The sequence below is a fragment of the Alosa sapidissima genome, chromosome 24 (genome assembly GCF_018492685.1).
Source record: "Alosa sapidissima isolate fAloSap1 chromosome 24, fAloSap1.pri, whole genome shotgun sequence".
Taxonomy (NCBI): domain Eukaryota; kingdom Metazoa; phylum Chordata; class Actinopteri; order Clupeiformes; family Clupeidae; genus Alosa; species Alosa sapidissima.
The window spans coordinates 6,537,121-6,564,844 of record NC_055980.1 but is presented as its reverse complement, the minus strand read 5'-3'; the positions used below and the strand labels follow the sequence as shown (position 1 = coordinate 6,564,844).

Here is a 27,724-nt window from a genome sequence, read left to right as displayed (position 1 = left end):
TGTGTGTGATCAGTTAGTATAATGTGTGTGTAGGGGGACACAGATAACAAATTTGTATGTTTGTATGTGTGTTCAAATGTGTGTATGTGTAAGCAATGATGGCAGGTCATTTAATAGTGATCTCGATAAACTGTAGTTAGACAGGAAGTACATAGCAAGAGAAAGCATCTCTTCCCTGGCACCCATGTGTATGTGTGTGTGTGTGTGTGTGCGTGTGCGTATTTGTGAGTGAGTGTGTGTGTGTGTGTGTGTGTGTGTGTGTGTGTGTGTATGTGTGTCCGTGTCTCTGTGTGTGTATGTGGGCGCATACATACACATGCACCCATGTGTGCATGTTTACAGTATGCATGTGTGTGTGTGTTCTGATTGCAGTCAGTTGTACCCACTTGTTTTCCAACTCCCCACTCCCCAATTAGCTCAGATGTTTGCTGTGCTCAGTCACTGGATAACTACACACACAGCCACATTACGTAACAATCCTCCCTGACCAGGCAATGCTCCCTGGCCGCCCGCCAGCACAAATGATGCCGAGCGGGGGATCGGATTGACCTCTGACCTCTCAGCTGACCTGAGGTCAGGCAGAGATGTGAAGCGGGTGAAGCCAGGGCTGTGATCGGGCTTTGATCCCAACTTTTCCTGAAAGCTGATCTGTGAACAGTCTGCGATATGTTTGACCTGAGGGGGGAGCTTACCGGGAACTGAGTAAACATATGATGGCTGTGTGTGTGGGGGGGGGTGGAGTATGAGAGTACACAACAAGTGATACCGTCATACTGTATACATAATGTATAATATATAATAATAATGTAATTATATTTGGTAAGAAGGAGGAAAGACTTAGCCACTCTCCTTGGCCCAAAAGGGTTCAAAGCATAGGATGCAGCCACATGAAAGCAATAACTAAATCAGCTTTTTACCACCTCCAAAACATTGCCAAACTTACAGGGCTGATGTCAAAACATCATGCCTTTATCTCCAGCAGTTTTCAGATTCAGCAGTCCAGCAGATTACTGCAATGGGTTTTTCACAGGCTTTCCTAAAAAAGACTGTCAAACAGCTTCAGGTGATACAAAACGCAGTAGCTAGGGTTCTCACGAAAACTAAAAGCACTTTACTCCAATTCTTAAGTTCCTGCACTGGCTTTCAGTAAGTCACAGAATTGACTTTAAAGCACTACTGCTTGGTTATAAATCAGAAAATGGAGCAGGACCTAAATACCTATCAGACATGCTTCAGCAGTACACACCTTCTCGACCTCTCAGGTCTCAGGAGAAAAACCTGTTAGTAAAACCTTCTGTTAGAACTAAACATGGTGAAGCCGCTTTTAGCTGCTATGCGGTTCAGATCTGGAACCAACTTTCGGATGACATCAAAAAGGCCCCAACTGTAGCCAGTTTTACTGTAAATCTAGACCTCAGACCAAACTGTTCTCAGATGCCTTCTGCTAACTGCACTGAGTTACAAATTCTGAATCTGTCTTTAAATTATTCTACCTTGTGTCTTTTATATTGTTGTTTTAATTATTCTTTATTTTTAAATGATTTTACCTTGTGTGTTTTATCTTTACTTTTTTAATTATTATTTTATACCATTCTATGCTTTTATTTGCTATTACTGTTTGGTTTTGTTTCGGTAAAGCACAATGAATGACCTCTGTGTATGAAATGCGCTATATAAATAAACTTGACTTGACTTGACTTGAGTATGTGTGTGTGTGTGTGTGTGTGTGTGTGTGTGTGTGTGTGTGTATGAAAGAGAGAGAGAGTGAGAGGTGAGAGAGAGAGAGTGTGTTTGTAGAGGACTGAGTGTACAGTCTCCATGAATTTGGCATAAGGGGGGCAAAGATGGGGAAAGAATAAGAGAGAGAGAGAGAGAGAGAGAGAGAGAGAGAGAGAGAGAGAGAGAGAGAGAGAGAGAGAGAGAGAGAGAGAGAGAGAATGATGAATGGAAGGAACAGATGCTCAACTCACCCTTCTTGGACTTGGCACCGATCTTCAGTTTCGAGGGCCAAGCTATCTGAGTCTTGGTTTCGTCCATTACCTGTGGTAAACACAAACCGAGCAGCGCACTTCAGAAAGGTCCATCCACATGGCACTTCTAAAGGCACCCTTAAAAGAAGAGGCCTGAGTACACTCCTGACACGTTGTGTAATGGACAGCCAACAACCATGCTCTACTAATGAGGGAGACATGCTGGCGTCGTTTTCAACATTCCACTCTTGCAGTAAAATAAAGAAAGGTTAAGAAAAAGACTTTAAGGCTGATTAATAATAAACATCATAATTACGCATAAACCAGTTGCAAAGCCAACACAAAGAGTTTCAGCATTCCTTGAGAGATTTAGGTTTTTGTACATTTAGACAAGGGTGGACAGGGTTCCAAAACATGACAATATATATATTACGGGACCAAAAGAACAAGAGAGCCACATTCAAGGACATTTTATTTGGGCCTTACAGAGGGCAAACATTTTGGAACAATGTCGTAAGTTCTACATAATTCAAGCCACCTCAGTGCTGTGTTGTTCATAAAGAAGTATATAAGGGAAATAAAATCCCGAGCGCACGCACACACACGCACACACACACACACACACACACACACACACGCGCACGCACGCACGCGCACACGCACGCGCGCACGCGCACACACACACGCACGCACGCACGCACGCACGCACGCACACACGCACGCACGCGCACGCACGCACACGCACACGCACACGCACGCGCGCACACACACACACACACACACACACACACACACACACACACACACACACACACACACACACACTCCATGTTTAATGAGATGTTACACATTAAGTCATTTCCTCTGACAAAATGTTTAAAACATTATGTGGGCAGGTTTTGGAATTCCCGTCGCCTGACTTTTGTTTGTTCTTTTTGTCTTAACGCCCTCTCTTGGAAAAAAGCTCATCAACAGGAATGTTCCTGAGCGTTTTGTACCACTAATCTACTGTAAAGCAGGCTGTCGCAGGGCCAGCTGCAAGAGTGGAATCATTTCCAATTAAAACAAACCGAAACATTTATGAGCAAAAAAAAAACACCACATCGTTCCAGTTGGTGAAGTGTAGAAGAAAAATTAGGGGGTAGAATCCTCCATTTTTTTTCTTTTTCTTTCTCAGTGTCAGAGTGCGCGTTACAAAAGATCCCAACAGCAATTACACTGCTCCAGCCAGGAAGTGGCCAAAGAAACACAATGCATGTGTCATCACAATGGAGACAAACACACACACACACACACACACACACACACACACACACACACACACACACACACACACACACATACGTCCGACACATACATTGACCAGAGGCACCCAATTAATCTACTGTTCAAAACTATAATGAGGAGGCACGCCTACATAGCTGGGAGCCTACGGCTGGGAAAACACGCAATGCCTAACTAAACAGTCAGTCTAAACTGCTTGGAAAAATGTTGATCTGCAGAAAGTAATTGCAAATGAGAAGTTTGATATATATCGCCCACATGGGGTTAGTTTTCAAGGTTGTGGGCTTACTGAACCTCTTCCCTCTATCTTCCCATATCTAAAGCTGGACAGAGATGAGAGGCTGTTTCTCAAAGTTAAGGTGGGATCCTTCAAGGCTGTTATTTGAAGGATGTTACATCATTATAATCCACCGAAGTACTGTTCCAATGTCAAGCATCCATCAAAGTCTACCAAATTCTACCAAGACCAAAGTCCTTCATGTTGTCGAATTTAAAGAAGCCATTTAGGAAGGGTATTTAAACCTTTTCTAATGAGAACAATAGCGAGCTAAATACTACAGTTTTCTCTTTACGATTTTGCGTAATGGTTGCTGCTCTGTGGTTTATTTTGGCAAATAAATCAAAAATGTCTCATTTAATTTATTGACATGGGAGAAATGAGAGACAGTGGTGCATTCATTGTTTTTTGAAAAAGAAGCGGGCAGGCGGCATGCTTTTCAAAAACGCACTCCTGCAGCTTCCTGCACATTTGCTAGTCTGTTCCATTGTGTGTGTTTTTTCCAAACGCTAAAAAGATGCCTTGCCTTGTCTTTAAAGGATTTGACTCAGCAAGGCTCAGTTCTACCAAGCACGAATCCTTGAGGATCCTCTGACTTGAAAAACAGTCATGTTGTCCTGCTCAATTACCCTTTATCTTGCCAGGACACTTCTTAATGATGAGATCATTTCCTGTGTTTATCCAGATCATTTCCTGATCAGAACTTGATTCATTTCTGATCTTGACTGATCATATATCAGCCTCACAGGATAATACACACACACACACACACACACACACACACACACACACACACACACACACACACACATACAGACACATACACACACACACACACACACAGTTACAAAATCACACAGCAACTGACATCATTTTTGGAAGCTTTGGCTTGAGCTGGGCCCTGGCCCAGAGGGCCTCACTGGAGTGGGTTTCTGATGAATGCCCCGCTACACATGCGTCTTTCATGAGCGCCTCTCCTGACAAACGAGCGCATCGCCCACAAAACCCAACGGCTCCATGGCCACAGAGCGAGCCGCTGTGTTCTGTGTCTGTGAGGATCCCGCAGGCGCAACTCAGTGTCTTCTGGACTGCCTCCCGCACCAAAAGATGATTCCGTGTGAAAGTTCGCTTTATCCCGAAAGCTACTGCTGATTTTGGCCCAGGTGTGCCGACATGAGTGACATATGCAAACAGAACATACATATCCCTCCAGGTAGCGTATTGCCCAACATGTCTTAATGATGTGTCACATGACACCATTAAAATGGGTTTTTGTGTTTTTCTTAATTAAGCAAGACACTTTTAAAAAGCACCACCGCCAACTACTTCATACAATTGCAGATATTGTCATTCTTGGAAGTGGTCAGGAACCACTGATCTTATCCATGTAGATCTCAAAGTTGTGAACAACAAGCTTGTTGAATGGACTGGGAATACAAAAAAGGCATACCGAGGAACAACCAAAAAAAGCTCAAAAAAAAAAAAAAAGTCTTGTGCGCTCAAGGCTGAATATGATTTTATGAAAGATCTGAGACCCAAAAACAATTACTTCAACATCAGTGTGTTCCCTGATTAATTATGTTCCGTGCTCAAAAAACATCTGGACAGCTTTGCTCGGCCTTGGAGCCCATCAGCTGACGAAGAGCATGCTCTGTACTGACCCTGCTTTATGTAATCGTCCAGTTGTTATGGAACCCGGCGCATGTTTGAACCCGTGCCGTGCCGCGTTGGCTGCGCCGCTCCGCACCGTCCTGTGGGGAGAGGGAGAGTCCGGCGAGGAGGAGGCGGAGGAGGATGGGGAATCTGGCGGGTTTGGCACCTGTTTCCTGCCCCACCTCCACCACTGCGTGCCTGCGCTCAGCTGCTGCTTGACGCTGCTGGCTGGTGCTCGCTGGGACTGGGAGTCGGGGGAGTCTGGTCTGCTCGGCTCCACCACCTGGGTCTCAGCACTGCACTCGCAAACAGAACTCCGCTGTTGTTACAAAAGCTCTTGGTGAGGGTGAAGTGCGTGTGTGTGTGTGTGTGTGTGTGGGGGCAATGGGGTGTTATGGGCTGTGGACGGATGCTTGTTGACTCAGCTGCGACCCTTTGAAAGGGTTCTGTAAGACTGCTGCTGCGACATCGTGGCTGCAGAGGACGTGTTTTTCACCCGATCGCCAAGCGCACGTGGAGCGCAATCTAAAAACACGAGCGGTCGGGGGATGTTTGTTTTAAAAAGTGACCAAGATGTCACGTGATGGGGCACAGGACAGAGCAGAACTGTCACTTCAGACAAATAACAGAGTTGGTCGGCCCTGGTGCCTTGACGGCTGGCTTAAATGCCTTGGCAGAGTCCACTTCCGAGCAGTAGTGTCTGAAGAAAGCAATACGCTCCCTGTGGGAACACAGAGACGGCTGTTTTTGACCTTGACTAAATAGCTTGGCATCGGACGGATCTGGGTGACCACTGTGTCCAGCTGTCTCTGCATGTAAAGCAGAGCTGCGAGGTGTGTGTTGGGAAACTCCACTGAAGTTGCAGAAGCGATGTCAGTGTTTTCACTCAGTGTGGATGTGAAAGGATCACACTTCAAAATATCTGGTTGGCGTTTGGGCTTTTGTATGTGTGTGTGTGTGTGTGTGTGTGGTGTGCGTGCGTGAGTGCTTGTGTGCGTGTGTGTGAACATCTATGAGTGTGTATACATGTGCTTGTGTGTATGTTTGTATATATGTGTAAATGTGTGAGTGTGTCTTTTCATGCACATAATGTATGTGAGTACATGCACGTGCCTGTGTGTGTGTGTGTGTGTGTGTGTGTGTGGCGTGTGTGTGCATGTATGTGTGTGTGTGGTGTGTATGTGCATGTGCATGTGCGTGTGTGTGTGTGTGTGTGTGTGTGTGTATGTGTGGTGTGTATGTGCATGTGCATGTGCGTGTGCGTGTGCGTGTGTGTGTGTGTCTATTTGTGTTTGGTTTAAGGCCCCACCATTGTTCCATAATCCACCTTGAATAATGACAAAAATGCCTTAAAGGTACCAGGCTTTAGAGCTGGTTAACACAGGAAGGTTTTAATAGTTTTAGGATTAAGAAAAAAGCTGCAACTCCACTGAGGGTCTTGGTATATAGTATGGCCAGAAAAATAGACCTGTTGGCATTCCAATAGCAGTCTGTGGAAAATTACTCTGATCTAAACGGGATTCCATGGAATATTAATCTGGTTCACATTGTAGTCCTTGGAATACTCTGATCTAAATGGAACCTCCATGGAATATTACTTGAGTTAAATTAATCATCTTTGAGATTATGCTTGGCACTCCATATCCTCTGTTACCCTTGCTCATCTTTGTTAGCAAACCGCTAACACGATATAAAGACACAAACGATTTTAATCAGCCGTCCACATTTGCACCACCAAAAGACAATAAACAAAATGAAAAATGACTCTTTGAGAATTTACAGATGGATTCTATTTTTTTTCAGACTGGATTATGAAATGCATATGCAAGTGTGCTTGGAGAGCCTATTCGTTTTGGTGCAACAGTTTTAGGCTATGTATAGCATGACAAAACTATTTCTGCTACTCTGGGAAGAGAATCACTGTTTGCCCTCTGATTAAAGACAGATGCCTGATGAAGGAAAACACCCACACAAATGTGTGTGAGATGCCAAGGCAACAACAACAGGCAACAATAGCATCTATTTCCCACACCAGTCAGTGACTACCACCATCACCGACTCCTACACCGCCCCCACCACCCACTCATAGTCCTCGATGAGGCTGTATTAGCCATTCTGAACAACCTATGATCTCAGAACGTCTCAGTCCCTGAGTGATTCATGAACGGTGCATTCCAGCCATCAGCCGCATCTATTTTTAATGGAGACGACGAATGTTTTTGTTTTCAGACGTTTTTTTTTTTTTTTGTCTTTTTCTTCGACCCTCCTCCTACATTTTCTGAGAGTGATCCAACACCCGTTTATTTCCGTTGGTCAGAGCATGAGGTGGGAGGACAGGGGCACTTGCGGGATACTCCAGTGTGATGCCAGTTCCCTTTTCCCAATCGCTGTGAGACTCAGTGGGAGATTTCACGATACAAAAAAAAAAAGTTACATAAATTAAATAAAGCTGTACTAGTTTTAAGATTCACACACCCTTCATTTCCCTCCCAGGCCTTGGGAAAAACCCTGCCGATTGTTTTGGAAAAAGCCACAGCTTCGGTTGAAAAATAACTCTGATGTACCAGCGCAACTCAAAACACAGATAGACACTGAATGGAGAATGAAGGATGTGGATGAGAGTCAGTCAAGTTACCCCCCCCCCCCCCCCCCCCCCACACACACACACACACGCCCACAAACGCACACACACACAACCATGCGCACACACACGCACACACACGCACACACACACCCACATGTACACACACGCGCACGCACACACACACACACACACACACACACACACACACACACACACACACACACACACACACACATCTAGCGGGGTAAGGACGGGGCTAGATCTGATGCTGCAGTCCTGGACAAAGTGCTTCCATATGATCTTGTTGTCACTGGAGACGGATTAGGTTTCATCGAACAGCGATCGGAAAACACATGGTGCTCCTTCTCCAGGCCTGCATACTCACTTTCTCTCTCTCTCTCTCTCTCTCTCCCTTTCTCTTTCTTTCCCTCTCTTTCTTTCCCTGAAGTCCTCATCTTCTGTGACCACTTCACCTCACCAAGGCCTTGAGGCATGTCCAGGCGTGGGCGTGGGTGTCGAGGGGTTGAGGAGGAGGGTGAGGGAGGGAGGAGGGGGGGGGGATTGCTGAAACCCACAGGAAACGAGGTCCTCGAAACCTATTTTCCATTAGCACACGTGAATAAGTGACACACAAGAGATTGAGAGAGACTTTACGGCCCAGACTATACCAAATGTTCTGGACGATCCTATCGGACGCGTGATATTTGTTTTTGCATGTCCGAAATCCATAACACATGTGAAATGTTTTTGTTTTAATATCAGCCAAAGGTTGAGAGATTAGCCAGATCTGCAAAGAAAAGAATGCCACACGAGTTAGTTCGTGAGCGATTTTACGACCATATACACAAAAGGATTTTGTTTCGCGGTTCAAGCCTTTATTCCAGGTGGACAAAAAAAAAACCTGAAAGTAATTTCAGCAGAGAATTAACGCAAGTTGAATATCAAAACGATTGAGTTTCACAGCCATTTGAATTATATGAATTTGTTGGAATTAGACTGAATAATGACGGAAATCAGAGACAATGTTGGCCTTTCTGCCAGTGCAGGCTGTATTTACCTGTAAAACAAATAAAACCCAAAACCACTGTTTTAAGCCTCAGTTTTGTGAAAATGAGTCCGTTGTTGAAGTCAAATCCAGCTCCAACATTCTTCCCGAAAGGTCCAAACATTAGACACTATCCCTAACATTTTCATGCATGATGAATGGTGTTTATGACGACCTGACCATGCAAACCACAGTGTTGTACTTTCCCCTTGGACCCTTCAGATGCTCTATTGCTTGGGTGAGTATCCACAGCCACGCTGGCATGACCCTTTCATCACCAACACTGACTGGGTGCACACAGTATAGAGTCCTGAGATAGAGAAGTAGAATAGACCGAAGCAGAACAGCAGATAGAGAAGCAGACAATACAGAAGAATACAGACACACACACACACACACACACACACACACACCTACACACACACACACACAGACACACACAGTAATAGAGAGCGAGAGCAAGAGAGAGAGAGTTAACAAACAAACAAACACACACCTAGAACCCTACACACAACAAGACCCTTTTGAGTGGCACATTGTGCTAACCCGAAAAACGAATTTAAGCCGTCGATTGTTTTGTAACAAACTCCAAAGTCACCACTGTTGACAGGTTGATTATAATTCAGTTCTATTTTAGGTAGGTACCTTCAGCAGCGGATGACTACTTTGATAAATCTTCAGCTGTAGTAGTTTTTAGCTTTACATACTGTATTTCATAAATAAACTTCTATTATGGCATTCTGGGTTTGACATAGAATGTCCAGTAATGACGTAACTGGACTGAATATGCGGAAAGGGTTGACAATGCTTCAGGTTCAGAGACTGTTGAGACGCAAATGATCTACACCGTCTTTGGATTAGCGAGGATGCGTTTACTTAGCAGTGTGGTATTAGCCCATGCCTGGTCAGCATACTGATCACTGAACACTGAAACTTCTTTCAACATGTTTGAACACTCTGAACAACCACAACCTTGCCAGAACCTGAAACTGAACGTTTATCAAAAGCTTGCCGAGAACTGGAAGGTATGTGAGATCTCCCTAAGACCAAGATGATTCTGGGAGCACTGACTTAGAACAACAATCAGACAACAGCATGACCCCCCCCCCAACCCAACCCCAACCCCAAAGCGACCTTGAACCAACTACACTGAAGCTTCAGCACCTACAGACAGATGGTCCTGACATTGGCTGCGTTTGTGACTAGGAGAGTGAGAGGTTGAGAGGGATCCGAGAAGAGGTTTAGTTATTTTCGTTTTTGAAGGTGAAGGTGGCCCCCCTGAAAATCTCGGGCACGCACAGCGAGAGCGTAAACACGGCTGAATCCCTCCATTGTGTAAGCGGCTCAGCATGGCCTCTGGCGTGGCCTTGGGTGAGAGGGAGAGATGGGGCGGGCGGGGGATCGCGGCCGAGATCGGCGGGAACTCCGGTGTTGTGATTGAAAACACGGGTGATTTTTGGGGTCCGATCCGGTGACCAGGGTGGGGGGTGAGGGGGTCGAGTGAGCCAATGAATATGAGCATTCTACCGTGGAATGCTGAGTCAGCTATTTATTTTGTGTGGGGGGGGTGGGGGGGGGTTCAGTGTATTCCATTGACACCCAGCTGTAGACGTCTGAACCAGGTGCATATCAACGTCAAGAACAGATTACATTTCAAGCCTTGTCTTTTTAGCGAATGAAAAAGAAAGGGGAAATCACTTTAAACGCTGCCATACCTTGAACCACACACACACACACACACACACACACACACACACACACACACACACACACACCTCCCCTGTGGTAAAAATCAAAACCCATCTCTAGTTATGCTCTGAATAATTGGACATCAATTTGTCAAGGTCTCACAGCGACGTTCTGCTTTCACGTTGTGCAGAGGAGACTGTTTGGATTGAGGATCTCTTTTCACCTACGCCATGTCAATGTCAAGAGAGAAGTAAAAACACCCTAGCCATGCGCATCACTGCTTCACTACTCAAATTGGCAATTCTTCTGGAACCTTCCACATCCGAGCCCCTCGCTCTGCAACAGGAGCCTGGCAATTTCGGGCTCCTCAGCAAATCCTCCACTCAACAGCGACTAATTCCACTGACAAACTACAAATATACGTAGCATGACATGCCCGGGAGCGCCGTTTATTTGGAAAGGGCCGGATTGACATGTGTAAATGTGAGGCTCGAGAGAATCCGCTGCGTCTGAGAGCACATGGAGGCCTCCAGGGTCTCAGGGGCAGCAGCAGTAGCCAAAAGTAACCTGTGTCAAGAGCTCGGCCGTCTGGCAGTAACACCCCCACACACACCCAGTCCCCCAGTAATCCATTCCCACCCCCCACCCCAAAACACGTTTATTTTCCCACACAAATTCCACTTCACACCAATAATAGACCCCCAGAGCTCCTGCACACACACTGGATTTTTTTGTGTGTGTGAAATGGACATACTGGTCACTCAGCAGGGTGAAAATAATAATAATAAAAAAAAGAAACATAAAAAACGAAAATGTAGGTGTTTATTTTAAAGGTGTTTTCATTCTCTCTGGCCTGCGGTGGCACAGTCGACCGGGTGCAAATGGTCACATTTAGGTCTCTGGGTCTCCTCTCAACTCCTTGCCTGCGTCTGGGGCACCCACATTCACCTGGCTGCCCAGTTGTGTTTGTCCACTCTGCGCCAATTAGGTCTGTGAGCTCAGTACAGCACCCCCCACCACCCTCCTTCATCCCAAAAAAAGCTTATTCGCCATTTCCATCCCAGCCTCCCGAAAGAATAAAAACACGCACCCGGTGCTTTGCTTGGCTACCTCCAGTCCTCGACCAAGACTCAGGAGCAGACCTGTTTTTCATATAATGTCGTGACTTCTGTTGAGTGTGTCAGGTCACCAGGCTACCCCCCCCCACCTCAAAGCACTCAAACGTGAAACTCAATCTTCAAGTGCAACCAGCCCAATCAACCCCCTACTCCTGCTCTGCCATTCAACACTGCCGATGCCCACTGACGACAAGCGTTTAAGGGGGGATTTCAAATGAAAGACAAGCCTGACAACCGACTCATAAAATCAGTGTGAAAGTCCCACTTCAGCAAGCGAGAATTAAAGGTTTAGTGTGTGATTCTGATGAAAGGTTGTCATTTGAGCTCAACAGGCTAGTCCAATTCTACCCCTCCCTTCTGTGCTTCTGATGCACAGTGTTGATGGCCATGACAAGCGGTTCGCTGAATTTGAGGAAAAAGTGTACTGGATTAGAATGTCCGACCAAACCTTTCAGAGTCTGATGCCCATACACATCGCAGACACTCAACAGCTGACCCATAAGCGTGGTACTAAAGCCTGACTCTAGTGACCATACTGACAGGCTGATGGGCATATGCAGCACATTTGCAGGTTGTACTGGACATGTGCCTGCTGTGGATTCTGACCTACTTTATTGGCAGCTGGGTGAGAGAGGTAAGGGTAAAGGGATGCCAGAGAAGCATTGAGCTAGAGCAAGTGCTCCTACTGTACCTTCTGGAAGAAGTCCTCTCCTCCATTTGCTCTTCCCTCTGTGGCAGCTGCAGAGAAGAACAACAAGATTTTTTTTTAATTAATTGTTTCAAAAAGCTAATCATCATATACATGTATGTTCCTGCCTTTTTTAACCACCACATTTATGATATGAGTGAAAAAATATCACAAAACTATTTAAACAGTTAAGCTGCTACAACTGTCATTCATTCAAAGTGTGATACAAGTAAAAATAATGTATGTGAGAAATAGATAGATGGTTCACACAGCATTAGAATAAAAAACAAAACATTATTCTAACAAATGTTGCTGATCAGGCTGCTGTTCTCTTTTTAGGTGAGTTAGACACATGTCTGTAGCAGTTAGACTTTAGTTTAACCCTTCAGCCTTATCCAACACAGATCATGATCCATTCAGCTTCTGTCCCCAGAGCACTGCCACGCTGAGTTTTGAGCAGTTCCAGCCTTTCTCTAAAGAGCTTAACCATAGGCAGATGATGGGGTTATCATCAGAGTGTGACAGTCTCCAAGAAATTGACTCCAAGTCACGCGCACACCAGTTTCACCCCCTCATCACACCCACACGTCCGGCCAAATGTGCAGTGCTGCCTGACAAAATCCAGCAAAACTCCGACTCCAAACTGTATTTTTAGACAAGAATACAAAAAACTCCAAACACACTCATTTAAGACTGTCCAAGCACTATATCCAAGTTCAGCTCTAGTGAGGCAATGGTATGCATCAAGAAGAGACTGATAAAAAAGCTGGATTTTTAATCTACTCTACCACAAAGCATGTGGCAGTGATTGCACTCAGAGGAAGGTTTTGATGAGCGCCTTCTCATCTTGGGTTATGTAGTCATAGAATACACCATATAGCACATACAACATATGAAGGAGGTACAGTCAAAAGTGAACGCTATAAAGGGGCATTCTGTTATTTTAATAAATATTTTACTTACAGCTCACACACCTGGAGTATTCTACAAAGGCCTGTAGCCATGGTGGGTGTGTATTACTCCACTGGGTTAGATAGCAGAGATGCAGTGGTGGGTCTGCTCTCAAAGAACACTGGTCAGTATTACTCCACTGGGTTAGATAGCCGAGGTGCGTGGGGGAGCAGAGTTAAGACCTGACTGTCAGCACTTGCCTAGCCTGCCAACCAGCCCCTTCCAACAAACACTCTGAGGTTTGGGCTTGATTTTTCCAATTACCAATTACTTTTTATTATAGTTAGGTAGCCCCAAGTTTTTCTTTTCTAATGTCAACCATTTGTGTCAAATGATGTCAACTTCAGATTTCAGGATTTTTGGAGTTGCATTTTCATGAAAGGCTTCAACATGTCAGACAAAATTGAATGTTTGGCAAATACACCAAATAAGCCAGAAAAGTTAGAAAACACAAGTGGGCCCAATTGAAATATGAAGTTTCATCCGGTCACTTACAAAACAGTACAGAGCACCACAAAAACATAACCTCATTGCCATCCTTACAAGGTTCCAATCCGACGCAGATCTCTGCCTTCCAGAGTGCTTGCTGGAACCCGGTGCTGTATAAAAGGTTTATTTATAACGGGCCAATTACAAGGCAGTTTTTTTGGGAGCAGATTGGCTGAATATTGCCCCCAAAACCGCCGGCACCAGCTGAGTCAGTCCTGCAGGACCACAAGACTCGGATAAAATGCCCCAAAAGGCATCTGAACACAGTAATGTGTGTCTCTGTGTGTGTGTTTGTGTGTGTGTGTGTGTGTGTTTGTGTGTGTGTGTGTGTTTGGATGGGGGGTAACTCAAGTGCAGGGTACTTAGTTAAAACAAGAGTAAGTTAAAATAAATAGAATAACAGTGCTGAGGGGTGTTTGGATGCCAGCTGTGGAAATAACTGCGTGAGTATAAATGTAATTCATTTCTCATTTAAACTGTGGTTTACTTGTGAATTATGCCATTATTAAAGCAGGACTGTGTTGTATGCTTTTTTAGGCAGATAATTCTTATAAAATACTCATATTAAAGCACACCTATCAGTCCAACAAGCGGCCACTAGTATAATTCATCCTCCATGTCCTACCTAACAACGTGTATTTTATGTCTTAAGATTCCTTGTAGAGCAGTTCGAGCCAAAAGTGAATTGGTATGGTCAATAAAGGTTATATTACACCTTGGCCTACCAAATACCTGCTGTTTTAACAGACTATCTTGCACATCAATGCTGAAAACCACAAGGTATTCATAAACACCCTTCCACACAAACACACACACACATAGAGAGACAGAGAGAGAGAGCGAGAGCGAGAGTGAGAAAGAGAAATGCTTTAAAGGCCAACAAATCCAAATCTATATACGCTAACGAATACTAACTCTGCATGGACATTAGCTGTTCTTTACACCATCTATTGTAACTCCATATTTCCCTCTTCTCTAATGAAAAAAAGCATTCTGGCTCTAACAAACAACAACAACAGCAACAAGAGCAGCTGCTAATCTCAAGCGTCTTATCGCTGGCAGTCAAAGGCGAGCGAGCAAGCTAGCGATCGAGTCTGCAGGGCGATCTTCCTCTTTCCCACACATCTGTCTTATGCACACACAGTACACCATGTATCATATGAGAATAAATCAACTAAATTATGGGGTGCAAGACAAATGCTGAGACCCTGTCAATCACAACGCCAAGCGTGTTGCTTCAATCACTTTGCAGATAAAAGGCAGAAGAATACAAAAAAGGACAAATGTTGACTCCCTTTTAACGATCTACAACCGAGGTTGTCAATCCAAGTTCTGAATTGCTCATGCCCTACACATCTTGCAGCTATCTATTCCTGTATCCAAGTAAGTAGGATGCTAAACAAGCTAAACCAGCTGTGTTCAATACAGTGGGCCACTGATAGATTCAGTCAGGGAAGTCTAGCAAAGTAAGATGAAGATTACAGAACAAGGAATGAGAACTAGTGTGCTAAAAGACAGCACCTTCCAATATGTAGTGGGTAAAACCTTCCTTGACAGTCCTCAAAGCACTGGGTTGAAATGTATGGGTTGGAAAGAAAGTAGTGTCTCAGTTTCTCCCTTGTAAAAGTTTTAAAGAATATCGATGAGCGGAATTTATTGATTAATAGATGGATGAATGGATGATGGATGGAAGGTTTGGTGGATGACTGGATGGATGGAAGGTTGGGTGGGGGGAATAATAATAATAAAAAAACACTCCACGCTTCTGGGCAGCAGAGAGGTGTCCAGACTCCAGACAATAGCTGACCATCTCTGACAGCTTTACACAAAAGCTCAGCCTTGTCGTCCGGCCACACTCCGTCTGCTGCCAACCACACGGCCAGTGTGGTTTGTTGCCAAGGCGGCGGTGAGCTTCGGCAACCCAGCCTCGCTGTGGAGGATGCTGGGGTGCCATCATGGCTGGTTAGCCTGAAAATCTGCAAGGGAAGGTTTTTATGGGAATCCTGGCATTCCCACTGATCCGCTTATTTTAGTTTTATAATGGGAAAGATCATTGCGCATTATTGTTGCTGATGCTATGGGAACAACGGAGCATGCTGATTCCATCATAGTGATTAACTTCACAAAACAAAACTTGGTCCCTATTTTCTGAAGTGTTCTCAATAACATCTATCATACAGTAGATCACTGATCTGACTCGTTGAGTACAGAAAGGACATGACAGTGCTTTCTGCTATTCTCTCAATCAGCAATATCAATCAACTATACTACGGAAGTGTCCAAATGGCTGAATGTAAGCATAACTTCAACCTGGAATCAGTTGTGTCTGATCATAGAATCAGAACGGATCAGAACTAATCATTGTCAGGAAGGAGTACAGAACATTGCTGTAAATCGCAATTGGTTGCAAATGGCCGGTGGGCACAAACAGTCCGACCCCAGCAGGTAACCAAAAGCACATGAAGAGATGTCTTCTGCATGGGCTCCTATCAAAACCAGCTGCGTCAGTTCGGAAATACCAGCGCGGCGTATTTATCAAGCGAAAAACGGTACTGAGACGTGTTTGAGTTGGCTGTTCTCGGCTGGTACCAGCGCGGTGCGTTTCCAGTGATATCACTCCTGGAGAGGGCCGTCCAGACAAATGATTTCAAGCCGTCGTGGAAGTTAGCGGTGCAAAACAACACACAAGCATGAAAATGCGCGACTGTCTTTGACATTCAAGCATTGGCAATCAGCGATGTGGTTGTGGTTAACTGGGGTCATTAGTGTGGTCCACTGTGGGATATACAGAGAGGGGTTGCTGAGATAAACAACTCAGAGAGGGAGAGAGAGAGAGAGATGAGAGGCGGATGAGAGAGATGGATATGGAAAAGGAGACAAAGCAACAAGTGATTGGGGGAGGAACAAAGACAGATGGCAGGATGAGATAAAGAAAGAGGTTGGCCAGAAGAGTAAGGGAGAGAGAAGGATGAAGTGATTGAGATGTGTAAAGTCATTCATACTGAGAAAAGAGGAGAAGAAAGATGAAAAGGTATGCAAGAAGAAAAAAGGGGGGAAGAAAGGATGATGGAAAGGGTGAGAGTAGGGAATGGAAAGATAGAGAGATAAATGGATGTGAGACAGTCAGAGAGAAAAAGAGAGAGAGAGAATGAAAGAGTAGAGGACCCTATATTCCTGACAGCTTTAGCCTCATCGCGGTGGGCTTCGAAAGGGGAAAAATAATGTCTGCTGTTTCCTAGCAACACAAAAACAAACTCACAGATGTGCAATGTTCCGTCCTGGTTGGTCAAGGTTCCAGCAGAACGGGATTTGCTGGCTTTATAATTGTTGGACCGCATGTCGTCAGCTGTGATGCTGTAATGGATTCACTACATAATGTACACTGAGCGAGGCATGTCCTAATGGTTTTTACGATCCATAAACAACAGGCTGTTTAAAACATCATATACTACAAACAAAAGTATCAGTCATGCATTTACACCACAAACACTCCAAAGAGTCTCATCATAGACATTTGACTAGAGTAGAGCATGTCTATATTAGCAAACAGATGCTATCTAAAGTGATGGGAAAGTGATGCAATATAATTTTTTCCATTTATGAGAAATCCATGGGTATTCCAAAAATGTTGCTGTTGTTAAAGTAACAGTGTGCAACAATTTTCTACTACTTCTAGTGCTCATCCTCAAATTACTTGTGATGTTGATGTGATTGACAGATCAATACACCTGTCATTCCAAATAACGCAAGCTGTGCACTATTCTTTTCTGAGCTCAGGGTCAGATCATGTCGCGGAAATGTAATAAAAGCTTGCAGGGCACACGACACAGCCAGCTATATTGCCAAAAGACATCAGTTATGTTGTACATAACATCAGCTATGTTAAATGTTGTTGGGTTTTTTTATGGTTTTTGCATTCCTTTTGGGTCTATTGTTATTGTCAGCATCTAAGTCTAAACAAAAAGGAGGTTCACACAGTCCTATTTTCACTATTTCATTATAACATTGAATTTTCCGTGTCTGTACAGGGCAGTCTGAATCCAGAGATACCATCATGCCTCATATGATATGTGGTATGAGGTCTGCGCCAGTGAATTACTAGTCAGCAGGCATGCTGTTAAAAATAAATCTGCCCTAGCTCATTCAGTACAGGTGTGAAGTGACTGTCAAATCACACCTGCGTTCTTAAAAATACAACCTAGTGTTTCTGCACATTTACTTAAAAAACAAACAAACCCCAGTCATTTAAATCTGCATTTCAGGCACAGATGTGAGAGAGGGGGAAAGTATTTGTTTTTAGAAATGATGATAAAACAGTCTGTGCGGCTGGCGTGAGTGAAGTGAGCTGCGTATAACAAATGGCTTCAGTGTGTTGGCAAAGGTGTGACCCCAGGGCATAAGAATCCACTCTGGGCCGGCAGGTCCCTGCTGTATGAAGTCGCAGTACCCATTAGCACAGGGACCGCTAAGAGAGAGAGAGCCAGACTGATGAAGCTCATTGAGAAACCATTAAAACGCTCTGCTCCAGTTGGAGACTCTGCTAAATAATGCGGGCTATGCGGCAAGCTAACTACCACAGGAAATGGTGAACCAAAACTCTGAAACTTTTAGTTTTAGACATACATTTTCTTGACAGAAAAGGAAAACAAAGATGACAACACATACAAGCAGCTGATACAAAGATGTTTTTTTCCACAGACATGACATAGAGGGTGTGGACTAAATGGGTGGTCAATACCACACACAGTTGATAAAACGTTCAAAAAATATCTTTGTGGCTTTGTATACCTTTGTATGTCTTTACAATGACTGATGCATGTACAGTATATCAGGGAACTACCAGAAACTCAAAATGTACTAAAATTGTAGTTTTTGTTTTGACATGTTATGATGAACATACTGCCACCACCAGTGATCCCAATTCCAAATAAAAAAACAAAAGAATCTGTGGTGTTAAATGGGCTTATTGTTATTTATTGCGCTGTAAAAGCCTGCAAACTTTTTGTCATTCTAATGCCAAATGATATTTTTCTATTGGGAAAAGTCCAAGATGCTTTCATTTACACAGAAATAATGGCCACACATAAAAAAACAGTAAAAACAACGAAAAAATTCTCAATAACAAGTGGTTTAAACAAATATGTAATAATACAGTACGTCTCTGTTTACTTATGAAATAATAACAGACACTCTACTTCAAAAAATACCATGCTTTAAGCCACATCACTAAGTTACCAGTTCACATTTTGCAGAGGAAAAACAACATGAGCATTTTTTGTTTTGTTTTTAACCTCTCAAGAAGGCCAAAGTAGCTAGGGTTGTAATGGGGCTCTTTCCATCTCTTGTCATAACAGTCTCCGGTCAGAGCCAACTTCCCGGAGCAGCGTCTCCTCAGCCTCTCCAACAGCTGCTGTGAATTATGCGCTGCCAACACAGGGAGGAATCCACCCACCTCCTCCTCCTCCCCCCAGGTCGCCCAGCCAACCGACACTAACCAGGACTTCCTGGTCTCTCACCCCCTCCCTCCCTCCTTCTCTCTCTCTCCCTCTCTCCTTCGCTCGGTATGTGTGTTTGTGTGTGAGTGTATGTGTTTACATATTTGTGTGTGTGTTTATGTTTGTCTGTGTGTGTGTGCACTCACGTGTGTGTGTGTTTGTGTGTGTTTCCACCTGAATCTGTAACAACTTTCCAAGGAAGGTCAAAAATGGAATTTTCCAGCTCTGGTTCTTCATTGCTGTGATATTGTGATGTTAAATAGTTCAGTGGAAATTGAGGAAAGTGAGTGACGGGGATTCTTAGGGGAGAGAGGACAATGCAGCACACAAATCTAATGGACAAAGCTAAACAAACAGAGGTTGGCCAGGTCACGGACGGAAGAGAGATGAGGAGAGGAGAGGAAAGGGAAGGAAAAGAGAAAGGTGAGGATAGAGGGATAAAAGAGAGGAAAGAGAGAAGAGGCGATTAAAGGAAATAGGAGAACAAGATAAGAAAAGAGGAAGAGAGAGGAGGAGAGGAAGAGAGGATAGGAAAGGAGAATAGAAGAGGAGAAGGGTAGCGAGAGAGAGGTGAGGAGAGAAAAAGAAAGAGGAGAAAAGATTAGAAGAGAAGGACCAATGGAGAAGAGAAGAGAGGAGAATGTGATAAGATGAGAGAAAGGACAGATGAAGAGAGGAGACAGGAGATGAGAGAAAAGGGGGTAGAGAGAGAGAGGGGAGAGTGGAGAAGAGGAGAGGAGATGAAGAGATAGAAGTGGAGGAGATGATGAGGGGAGAGTGCTGGTGCTGCTCTGCGGCGTCCGTCTCCTGTTTCCCTAGGCCCTGGTCCAGAGGAGGAGCAACCCCCCTCACATTCCACACGCACCCACTTCCTGTCCTGCACCCGCTCCCTCATTCACCCCACTACTCAGAGATGAACCCTTCTGGACACAGACGGACGGCACCACACAAAAGCCCTATGCTCTTGCCCTCTCTCTCTCTCACACACACACTCAAAAGCTCACACACACACACACACACACACACACACACACACACACACAAACACACACACTCTCTCTCTCCTTTTCTCACACACACGCACACACACTCTCTTTCCAACACACACAGACACATTCACCTATACACTCACTTCATTCTTTTTCACTCTCTCACACACAACATGCATATAATCATTAGTTTTCCTTTTCTTGTGTACACTTACATACACACCCTCTCTTACACAGTCACAATTCCTCCTTCTTCCTCTCTCTCTCTCTCCCATAAACATCCCTCTCTCAACAATCAGACTGCCTCCTCCTGCATCTCTGATTATCCCTCTCTCTGTTTGTCTCGTGTCTGATTCTCTCAGAAGTAGTCTCTCTCTGTCTCACTCTCGATTCATATCATGGATTTATTGGCATGACCATTCACATACAGTTTTACCAACAACCTCATCAGCTTTCTCACTCAGCTCCAAGATATTTTCTTCAGTTTTTGACAGCATTTTCACTAACTCTCTCTCTTTCTCTCTTTTGAAAAATATTTCTGGAACTTGCCCGTTTCATTCCTGCCTTTCTGTTGTTATTTTATTTCTCTGTTCAGATGGTGAGAAAGTTCAGACTTGATGGACGCTCAGCGGCTGTCTGAACGTGAAATAAACAAATAAAGGACTTTTCACGACATCTAATGCCAGAGTGAAAATAACCTAGGATAACAAGACCTTCTCCAAATCCCACTGCTCATAAACAAGCACACATAGCTTCATTCATCCCAGCTCATCAGTGTTTCTGGCTAGCTCAAGTGTGTGTGTGTGTGTGTGTGAGTGTGTGGGTGTGTGTTTGTGCACATGTTATTTTCCCATGCAATGCCAACCGCCAACGAAAAACACTCCAATGTTTTCCATAATCGCTCCATAGCAGCTATCAATGTTGTAGCAACAGGTTGTTATATAGGGGCACCAGAGGCTATAAAGTTCCTGGGTTGTTGGGATGTAAAGTAATGGTGGTTAAAAACGTGGATGGCGAGTTAGCCAAACATTTCTCTGAACACGTGCCAATGCCACTTGGTCTCGTTTGGAGCAAAGATAGCTTTGCTTTCGCCAGACTCATCCCTCTCCTTCTGCTCAAAGATGTGCCCAGTTCTCCTCTGGACAGAGAGACGCTAAAGACCAAGAGTTTAATAGAATGAGTCATTCTGTGCTTCAGCTTGAGTGGAATAGCCTTGCAGAAGACTCCGAATATCCCACAATTCCCCAAGAGGCTTGTTATTCTTAACTGCGTATGGGCACATGCAAAAAATAGCTGCAATAATGAAATATCATGTCTGAGTTGGTACCAGAGGTCAGGGTTATTTTGTTAAGTATGTGTATTCTAATTTCCACAGCCTGGAAAACAGTCTATCTGTATACAGTTTTCACATGCAGTAAAACACATCTGGGTGGTGACACGAACACTGAACTAGACAGTCTAAAGAAAATAACTAATTGAAACTGCAGACTAGTGTTACATCAAAAGGCATCATTTTGCAGAGTGAGTGGGATGCATGTGTGAAAAGAGTATCCATCCAGAGTACATACATACCCATTTAGAATCACACACACACACACACACACACACACACACACACACACACACACAAACACACACACACACACACACACACACACACACATACACACACACAAACACACACACACAAACACACACACACACACACACACACACACACACACACATACAGAGTAGTACGGGAGAGAGCGAGGACACTTCAGAGAGGACTGAACCAGTAGAGGAAACACATACTCAGTGTATGAGTGAGTCATTGCAGTGCCACACACACATATACACAAACACATCCCAGAGAGAGCAAAGTGCCCCTTGGACTCCGAGCCCAGACTGAATCACACATTCCCCCTCAACTGCACAAGAGTGCCAGGCCCAATACCCATGTTGTTTTAGGTGTCAAAAATGATTTCTTAACCTTGGAGAGATCAGAAGAATAATGTGTCGCAATTACTGTAGTGCATTCTTTGTACCTTGTTTTTTATTTCCATTTCCCAGGACCACAAAAGTGTCCTAACCTTTAAAAAAAATGTTTTAAAACCCCATCTGCCAAACATTCAAAATCTAACTAAAAATGTGCCAAACACAGAGTTAAATGTACTACCTTATCATAGTCCTGACTAGGGGTGGGCGATATATATCGTCTGCGATAATATCGTGATTGCTGTTTTAATGATGTGCAAATTGACATTATCGAGGACATTTAAATTTAAATGGGGGTATTTAAATTACTTAGGGGGAAAACACTCGAAATCATGCATTGAACCCCCATACATTCACTAGGCCAGGAGGTGAATGCGAGAGAAGCCCCTGGCTGCAGCAGAGCAAGTCACGTGATTGCTAGTGGTCCACGTTGTCACACGCAGCCTAATGTTTATTTTGTGCGGCTACTTCATTCAAGTGGCATTGATGAGTTAAAGTCACGGTATTATATGTAAACATTAGGTTAGCCTTTGAGTATTTTAATAGTCAGTTGTTAACAAAGAAATCTTCTTATGTTACCTTTTTGTAAATGGACTGAAGTTTGCTCTAAATATAAACTTTTATCGATTATGCTAACCATTAGCATTTCTATGGGATTTCTCATATACATTAGCCATAAGCTAATGCATTAGTTTCTATTCTGTAAGGTCTGCTTGGTTTTACAGTGAAACCAGAGAATGTCTAATAAGGACATAGACGGGCTCTGGTGAAACCTAAGTAAAGGTTTGAAAGGAACTTCAGCTTCAGACTTTCTCTTGGGAAACTGTCAGGCCTATCTGTCCTCTGTAATGTAGCTGGCTAGACCATGTCATTGCCACACAAACAAGTGGGGGCAGAATTGGAAATGTGTCATAGAGTGACAATGCATTGGTTTGGTTAAAAAGTCATAGGTTAGGTTATTGGTTATTATTGTAATAATGCTATTCATAAATAATGAGCTGTAAAGGAACTCGGACTTTTAAAAACAGTTTTTTAAAGGATATCGACTAATTATCGTTATCGTCAAAATCACAAAAAATATTGAGATATTATTTTTTGTCCATATCGCCCACCCCTAGTCCTGACAGACTTACATCAATATTGCAAATATGGAGGCATTTGTGCCAACATCAACAGCCTTCTGCACCTTTAACTTCCCATCATCTGGTAATGCCATCACTATGTCTCCTGGGTCCAGAGTGACCTGGCAGTGACTACTCACAGTGCTCAGTCTGTCTCAGTCTTCCCCTTCCTGTAAGAATTGACTTTTGGTTCCAACCAACACAGCTCAACAGTGGAGTCATAATGCCTGCTGGCCGTCTTCTTTGAAGAGACTCCCACACTGAAACCTGACATTTCAGTGCATTGCAAAAAAGGGCAAGCGTCGTGTGCATCCCAGTTTTCTATTTTAACAGACTTTTTCACTGAAGTTATCAAAAGAAATGAGCCCATGTTATTTGGCCCCAATTTAATGGCAGTATTCCTGGGGCACAGATGCACATGAATTCAAAGTCTTTATTTAAATGTATCCGCCTAAAAGGTGGACAGGTTCTGGGTGGAAAGTTTTAACTGAGTTTGAAATGAATACATCTTAATTTTGTGAAAACGAACCTCAAAGAAGCTGTGTTGATTTAGTAGGGCTGCACAATCAATCGATTTTTAACCGAAAACACAATTTGCACTACTGCAATTTGCAAAGCTAATCGTGCAGTTTGCAACTGTCCCAATAGTTACTCTTGTCACATCTATGATGTTTATTCATGTCATCCTCCTTGCGTGACAGACAGTGCAGCTCACTTCACATAAGTGCTGTGCTTCTGCACTAGGCATGCTCAGCAATCAGAAGTGGCCCAACTTCAAACGAAACTTGAGAACTTGAAACACTGAAGCTTGACGTTCAAAAATTATATTGCACATCAAATCGCAATCACAATATCTGTCAGAAATATCTGTCACTAAAACATTTAGATATTTGCTGCAAATTGTGTAGCCCTAGACAGGACCACACAATTGGTAAACATTGCTCTTTAAATACTGTGGGCAGGTTTCGGGAGTAAAGCCCAGCATTGTCTGAATCCCATTTAGCCACAATCTAGCCCCAATTTGGACATGTCACCCTCAGGCCTGCATTCTTGTCAGAGAGGACCACAGTCAGATCTGGTCCTGAGACTGCATGATAGCCATGACATGTTCCCAACTGTGGATCTCAACTGCAGGAAGTAATTAAGCTGAGATTGTGACTGCGATACTGTAGGTCTACCACAGAACCTCAAGACAGGCTGCACACACCCACACGGCAGCTGGTTCTGAAGCAGGCCTGGTCCAGGTCCGGCTCTGATTTGGCCCAGTGCTGGCAAGGATCCGTTACAGAATCAACTGGCTATTTGTAGGTATGTAGGTATAGGTAGGTTGTAGGTTTGTAGGTTGTAGGTATGTAGGTATCATAACCTCTAGGGAAATCCCTATAATCTAGACTCAGAAATAACACTGATACATACACAAAGATAACACTATCGTCCAAATGCCAGAGGTGATATGACAAAGTGGTGTCTTTCCTTACTAGACAGGGCTGGACTGCAGCCAATCCATAATCCAAACTAAATTCCCTGTGGTTTGTCAACACTATCTCTAATTCGATCAGCATAAGGCTTCATTGTGCTCGCTTAGCCCAGAGGCGGGCAAAGCACAGAGCTGTGCCATAGGCAACTCTACATGAGATGAGACAGCAAGCCAGACTTGAACACACTGATGCCAAGCCCGGGGACACACATAGATTGGGCTTGACTCTTGACAGGTTGCTAGCATTGGGGCAATGAAGATGAAATCTTAATAGGCTGTTATTCAAACTTTCTGTGTAGGTGCAGTTCTCTACTTTTATCCTATTTTTTTACATATGGAGTGGAGTATGCATAGGCACCTATACCCATACTGTTCTATTTTAAGGTATGTCTAGCTATATGATTACTAAAATCTGCATGTCAGGCGGAAAACAAAGGCCAAGTGCAGCTTGAAATAAGAAATGTAATTACTATTTAATAACCATTTAATTAAAGATTAACCTCAGCATGTAAAATTAGCAATGAGCTATTATTAATTTTGTTTTCACCATTACGCATATCAAAGGTGTACAGCAGAAATGACTTTTCCTCAAATACCATGAATGTCAAATGCCAATGTGAATCTCTGTTAACACAACAGCAATATGGAGAGTCTAGGCATCTCACAGTTGTTAGGTGCCTATGATAAGAAAAATCTGACGGATGAGACTAAACAGTTAACGGAGGAATCTGCATTTCAGACTTTGATTTCTGAAGTTAATTCCTGACCTGAACCAATCTCCTAATGACTTTTTTAAAGCATTTCATTGATCATTGCTTGACTGCAGCCCAGAGGTTTTGGCACAAGGACCACAAACAGTACTTTAAAACTCCTTGGGAATTCCCCCTGGGACCTAAAGACCTCACAGAAAATAGACGACAACAACAGAAGTGCTGTACAACTTCACAAATCAGAGAATGAGAACATTTGCTAACAACCAGAGCAGAGAGGGGCTTCACTTCCCCACAGTGATCCACCCAGAGCAAGGAGACTTTTAAAGGAATGTGAAATTCTAAATACTGCCAAAAGAAAATTACAACAGAGCTTGACACATTTTACGTATGCGTTGTGCGTCCCTTGTGAAACAGCATGAAGACCCCTTTGCTGAAGTAATCGCAATTGCTTTAGATAAGCAGGCAATTAGGCCAATGCAATAACAGATGAATGAAAGAAAGAAAGAAAGAAATAAAGAAAGAAAGAAAATTGTTGAGTTGGTGTCAACTAAGCTATTCATGTTGTAGGCCTAGTAGCCTTGGTTATGAATAATAATGGTTTAGTATATAATAAAGGCTTAGAGTGTTGCCCTCATTGTAGATAGACAAGGTTACACTCTAGAGAAAACAATGAATGCTGAAGAGTTGTTCATCAGGGAGAGTGATCAGTTGATGATCTGGGAAAGGAGACGTACACACTGACCCCTATCGATTTGTAATGGAAATAATAACTTATAAACTGATACTGTATAGCACTGTATTCAACCATTTTTTTCACACGAGCAGGGCAACTACAAATTGACTCCTGAAAACTGTCAATAGCCTGAATTAGCTCTACAAGCTTTGATGTAGCCTACCATACGGTTAACAGCTTCAAGAGTCATTGTAGACTAGTTGACTACATTCACGTAGCTTATAAATAAAATATATAATTAAATATGTAACATTTTAGCCAAATTAAGAGAAAGACAAACTTAGAAAGACAAACTTAGCCAATTCTTTCACTTAATTGCGCAATGTTTTTCACTTCTGTATAGGCCTACCAAATCTATCTGACTAAAACTCCGCGTGTTGTGTATACAAACTTTTAAAGGTAAATGCTACTCTTGGTCGATGCTGTCGTTGTGTTTTGTACACTTTTTTTTACAACAGTAGCAGTACTTGGGTTTTTTCGATTAAGAGGATTGGGTTTACCTAATAACATGATCTCCAGTTTCTTACGGTCCACTCGGAATCTCTCCTCAGTCCACTCCGGGTCTGGCGGGACAGGGGGCCCACCGGTGTCATCCTCTGAGACGGGAAGAGGGGAGTCAGTGCTGCGCTCGCTGTTGGAGCCCGGGTCAGACTGTTGGAGGTATCCGCTCAAGGAATCGCACTGAGCGGCCATGGCTTCAACAATGCACCGCTCTTGCCACAGCGCCACACACTGTGTTCCAGAACTTCCAAAACTTAACTTCTAGTCAAACTCATCCCTCCTTGGTCTTGCTGAAGAATAACCGTCAGTCATTGTGTGGACCGTATTTATTTCAACTAAACTGTTGCCTTTTCTTCTTCAGCAAAGCACCGCCCTTACGCTGGCTGCATCCAAGTTGGACCAGAGGACAGCATGTTTGCAAACTTCCAAGTTCGTGCGTGCGTTTTAAACTACAGTAAACCCTCCCCCAAATACATCGCGAGCGTCCACGCTGTAGCGATGCATTGCCCTACCTATAATTGAACACATTGGCTGTAAAATAAACTAACTGAAACTGAAAGCTCAGTTTTGAACATATTTCAAATGTTAACGCTCACCCATTATAACGGTAGTTTATGTTGCAGCAGTCATTTAAGAAAATGATAGCAAGGTAGGCTTATGCCAAATAAAATAATTCCTACTAGCAAAGTAAATGCAGAGTAAAGTAAGAATTTCAACTAGCAAAGTAAACTAGTAAATGCAGAGTAAAAGTATCACTTGGTCCTGTCCTCACGTAATGCCATGCGCACAGCATGCGTAATGCAAAATAAAATAAACATATCAATATTATTTTGCTATAAATCAGTATGGCTTTCGACTTTGAGCTTATATGTTTTAGGCAGTAAAACCAGAGAATGCTGATTGTAAATGTTGGTCATTTTGAATATCAATGGCCATCATGACCACAAAAGGGAGTAAAGGCTAAGCATTT

The 27,724-nt window shown here is 43.5% G+C and overlaps 1 protein-coding gene across 1 annotated transcript in view; it reads right to left on the bottom strand.

Annotated features, from left to right (window-relative positions):
- Positions 1–27,711, bottom strand: part of LOC121699753 (protein bicaudal C homolog 1-like) — a 79,836-nt gene extending 52,125 nt beyond the window's left edge. Inside the window, exons 1-3 of the mRNA XM_042082131.1 lie at positions 26,754–27,711; positions 12,312–12,358; positions 1,971–2,040 (exon numbers count right to left, since the gene is read on the bottom strand). Of these exons, the coding sequence (XP_041938065.1) occupies positions 1,971–2,040; positions 12,312–12,358; positions 26,754–26,946 (310 nt within the window). The 5' untranslated portion in view covers positions 26,947–27,711. The remainder of the gene's footprint in view (positions 1–1,970; positions 2,041–12,311; positions 12,359–26,753) is intronic.
- Between the last annotated feature and the right edge of the window lie 13 nt (positions 27,712–27,724).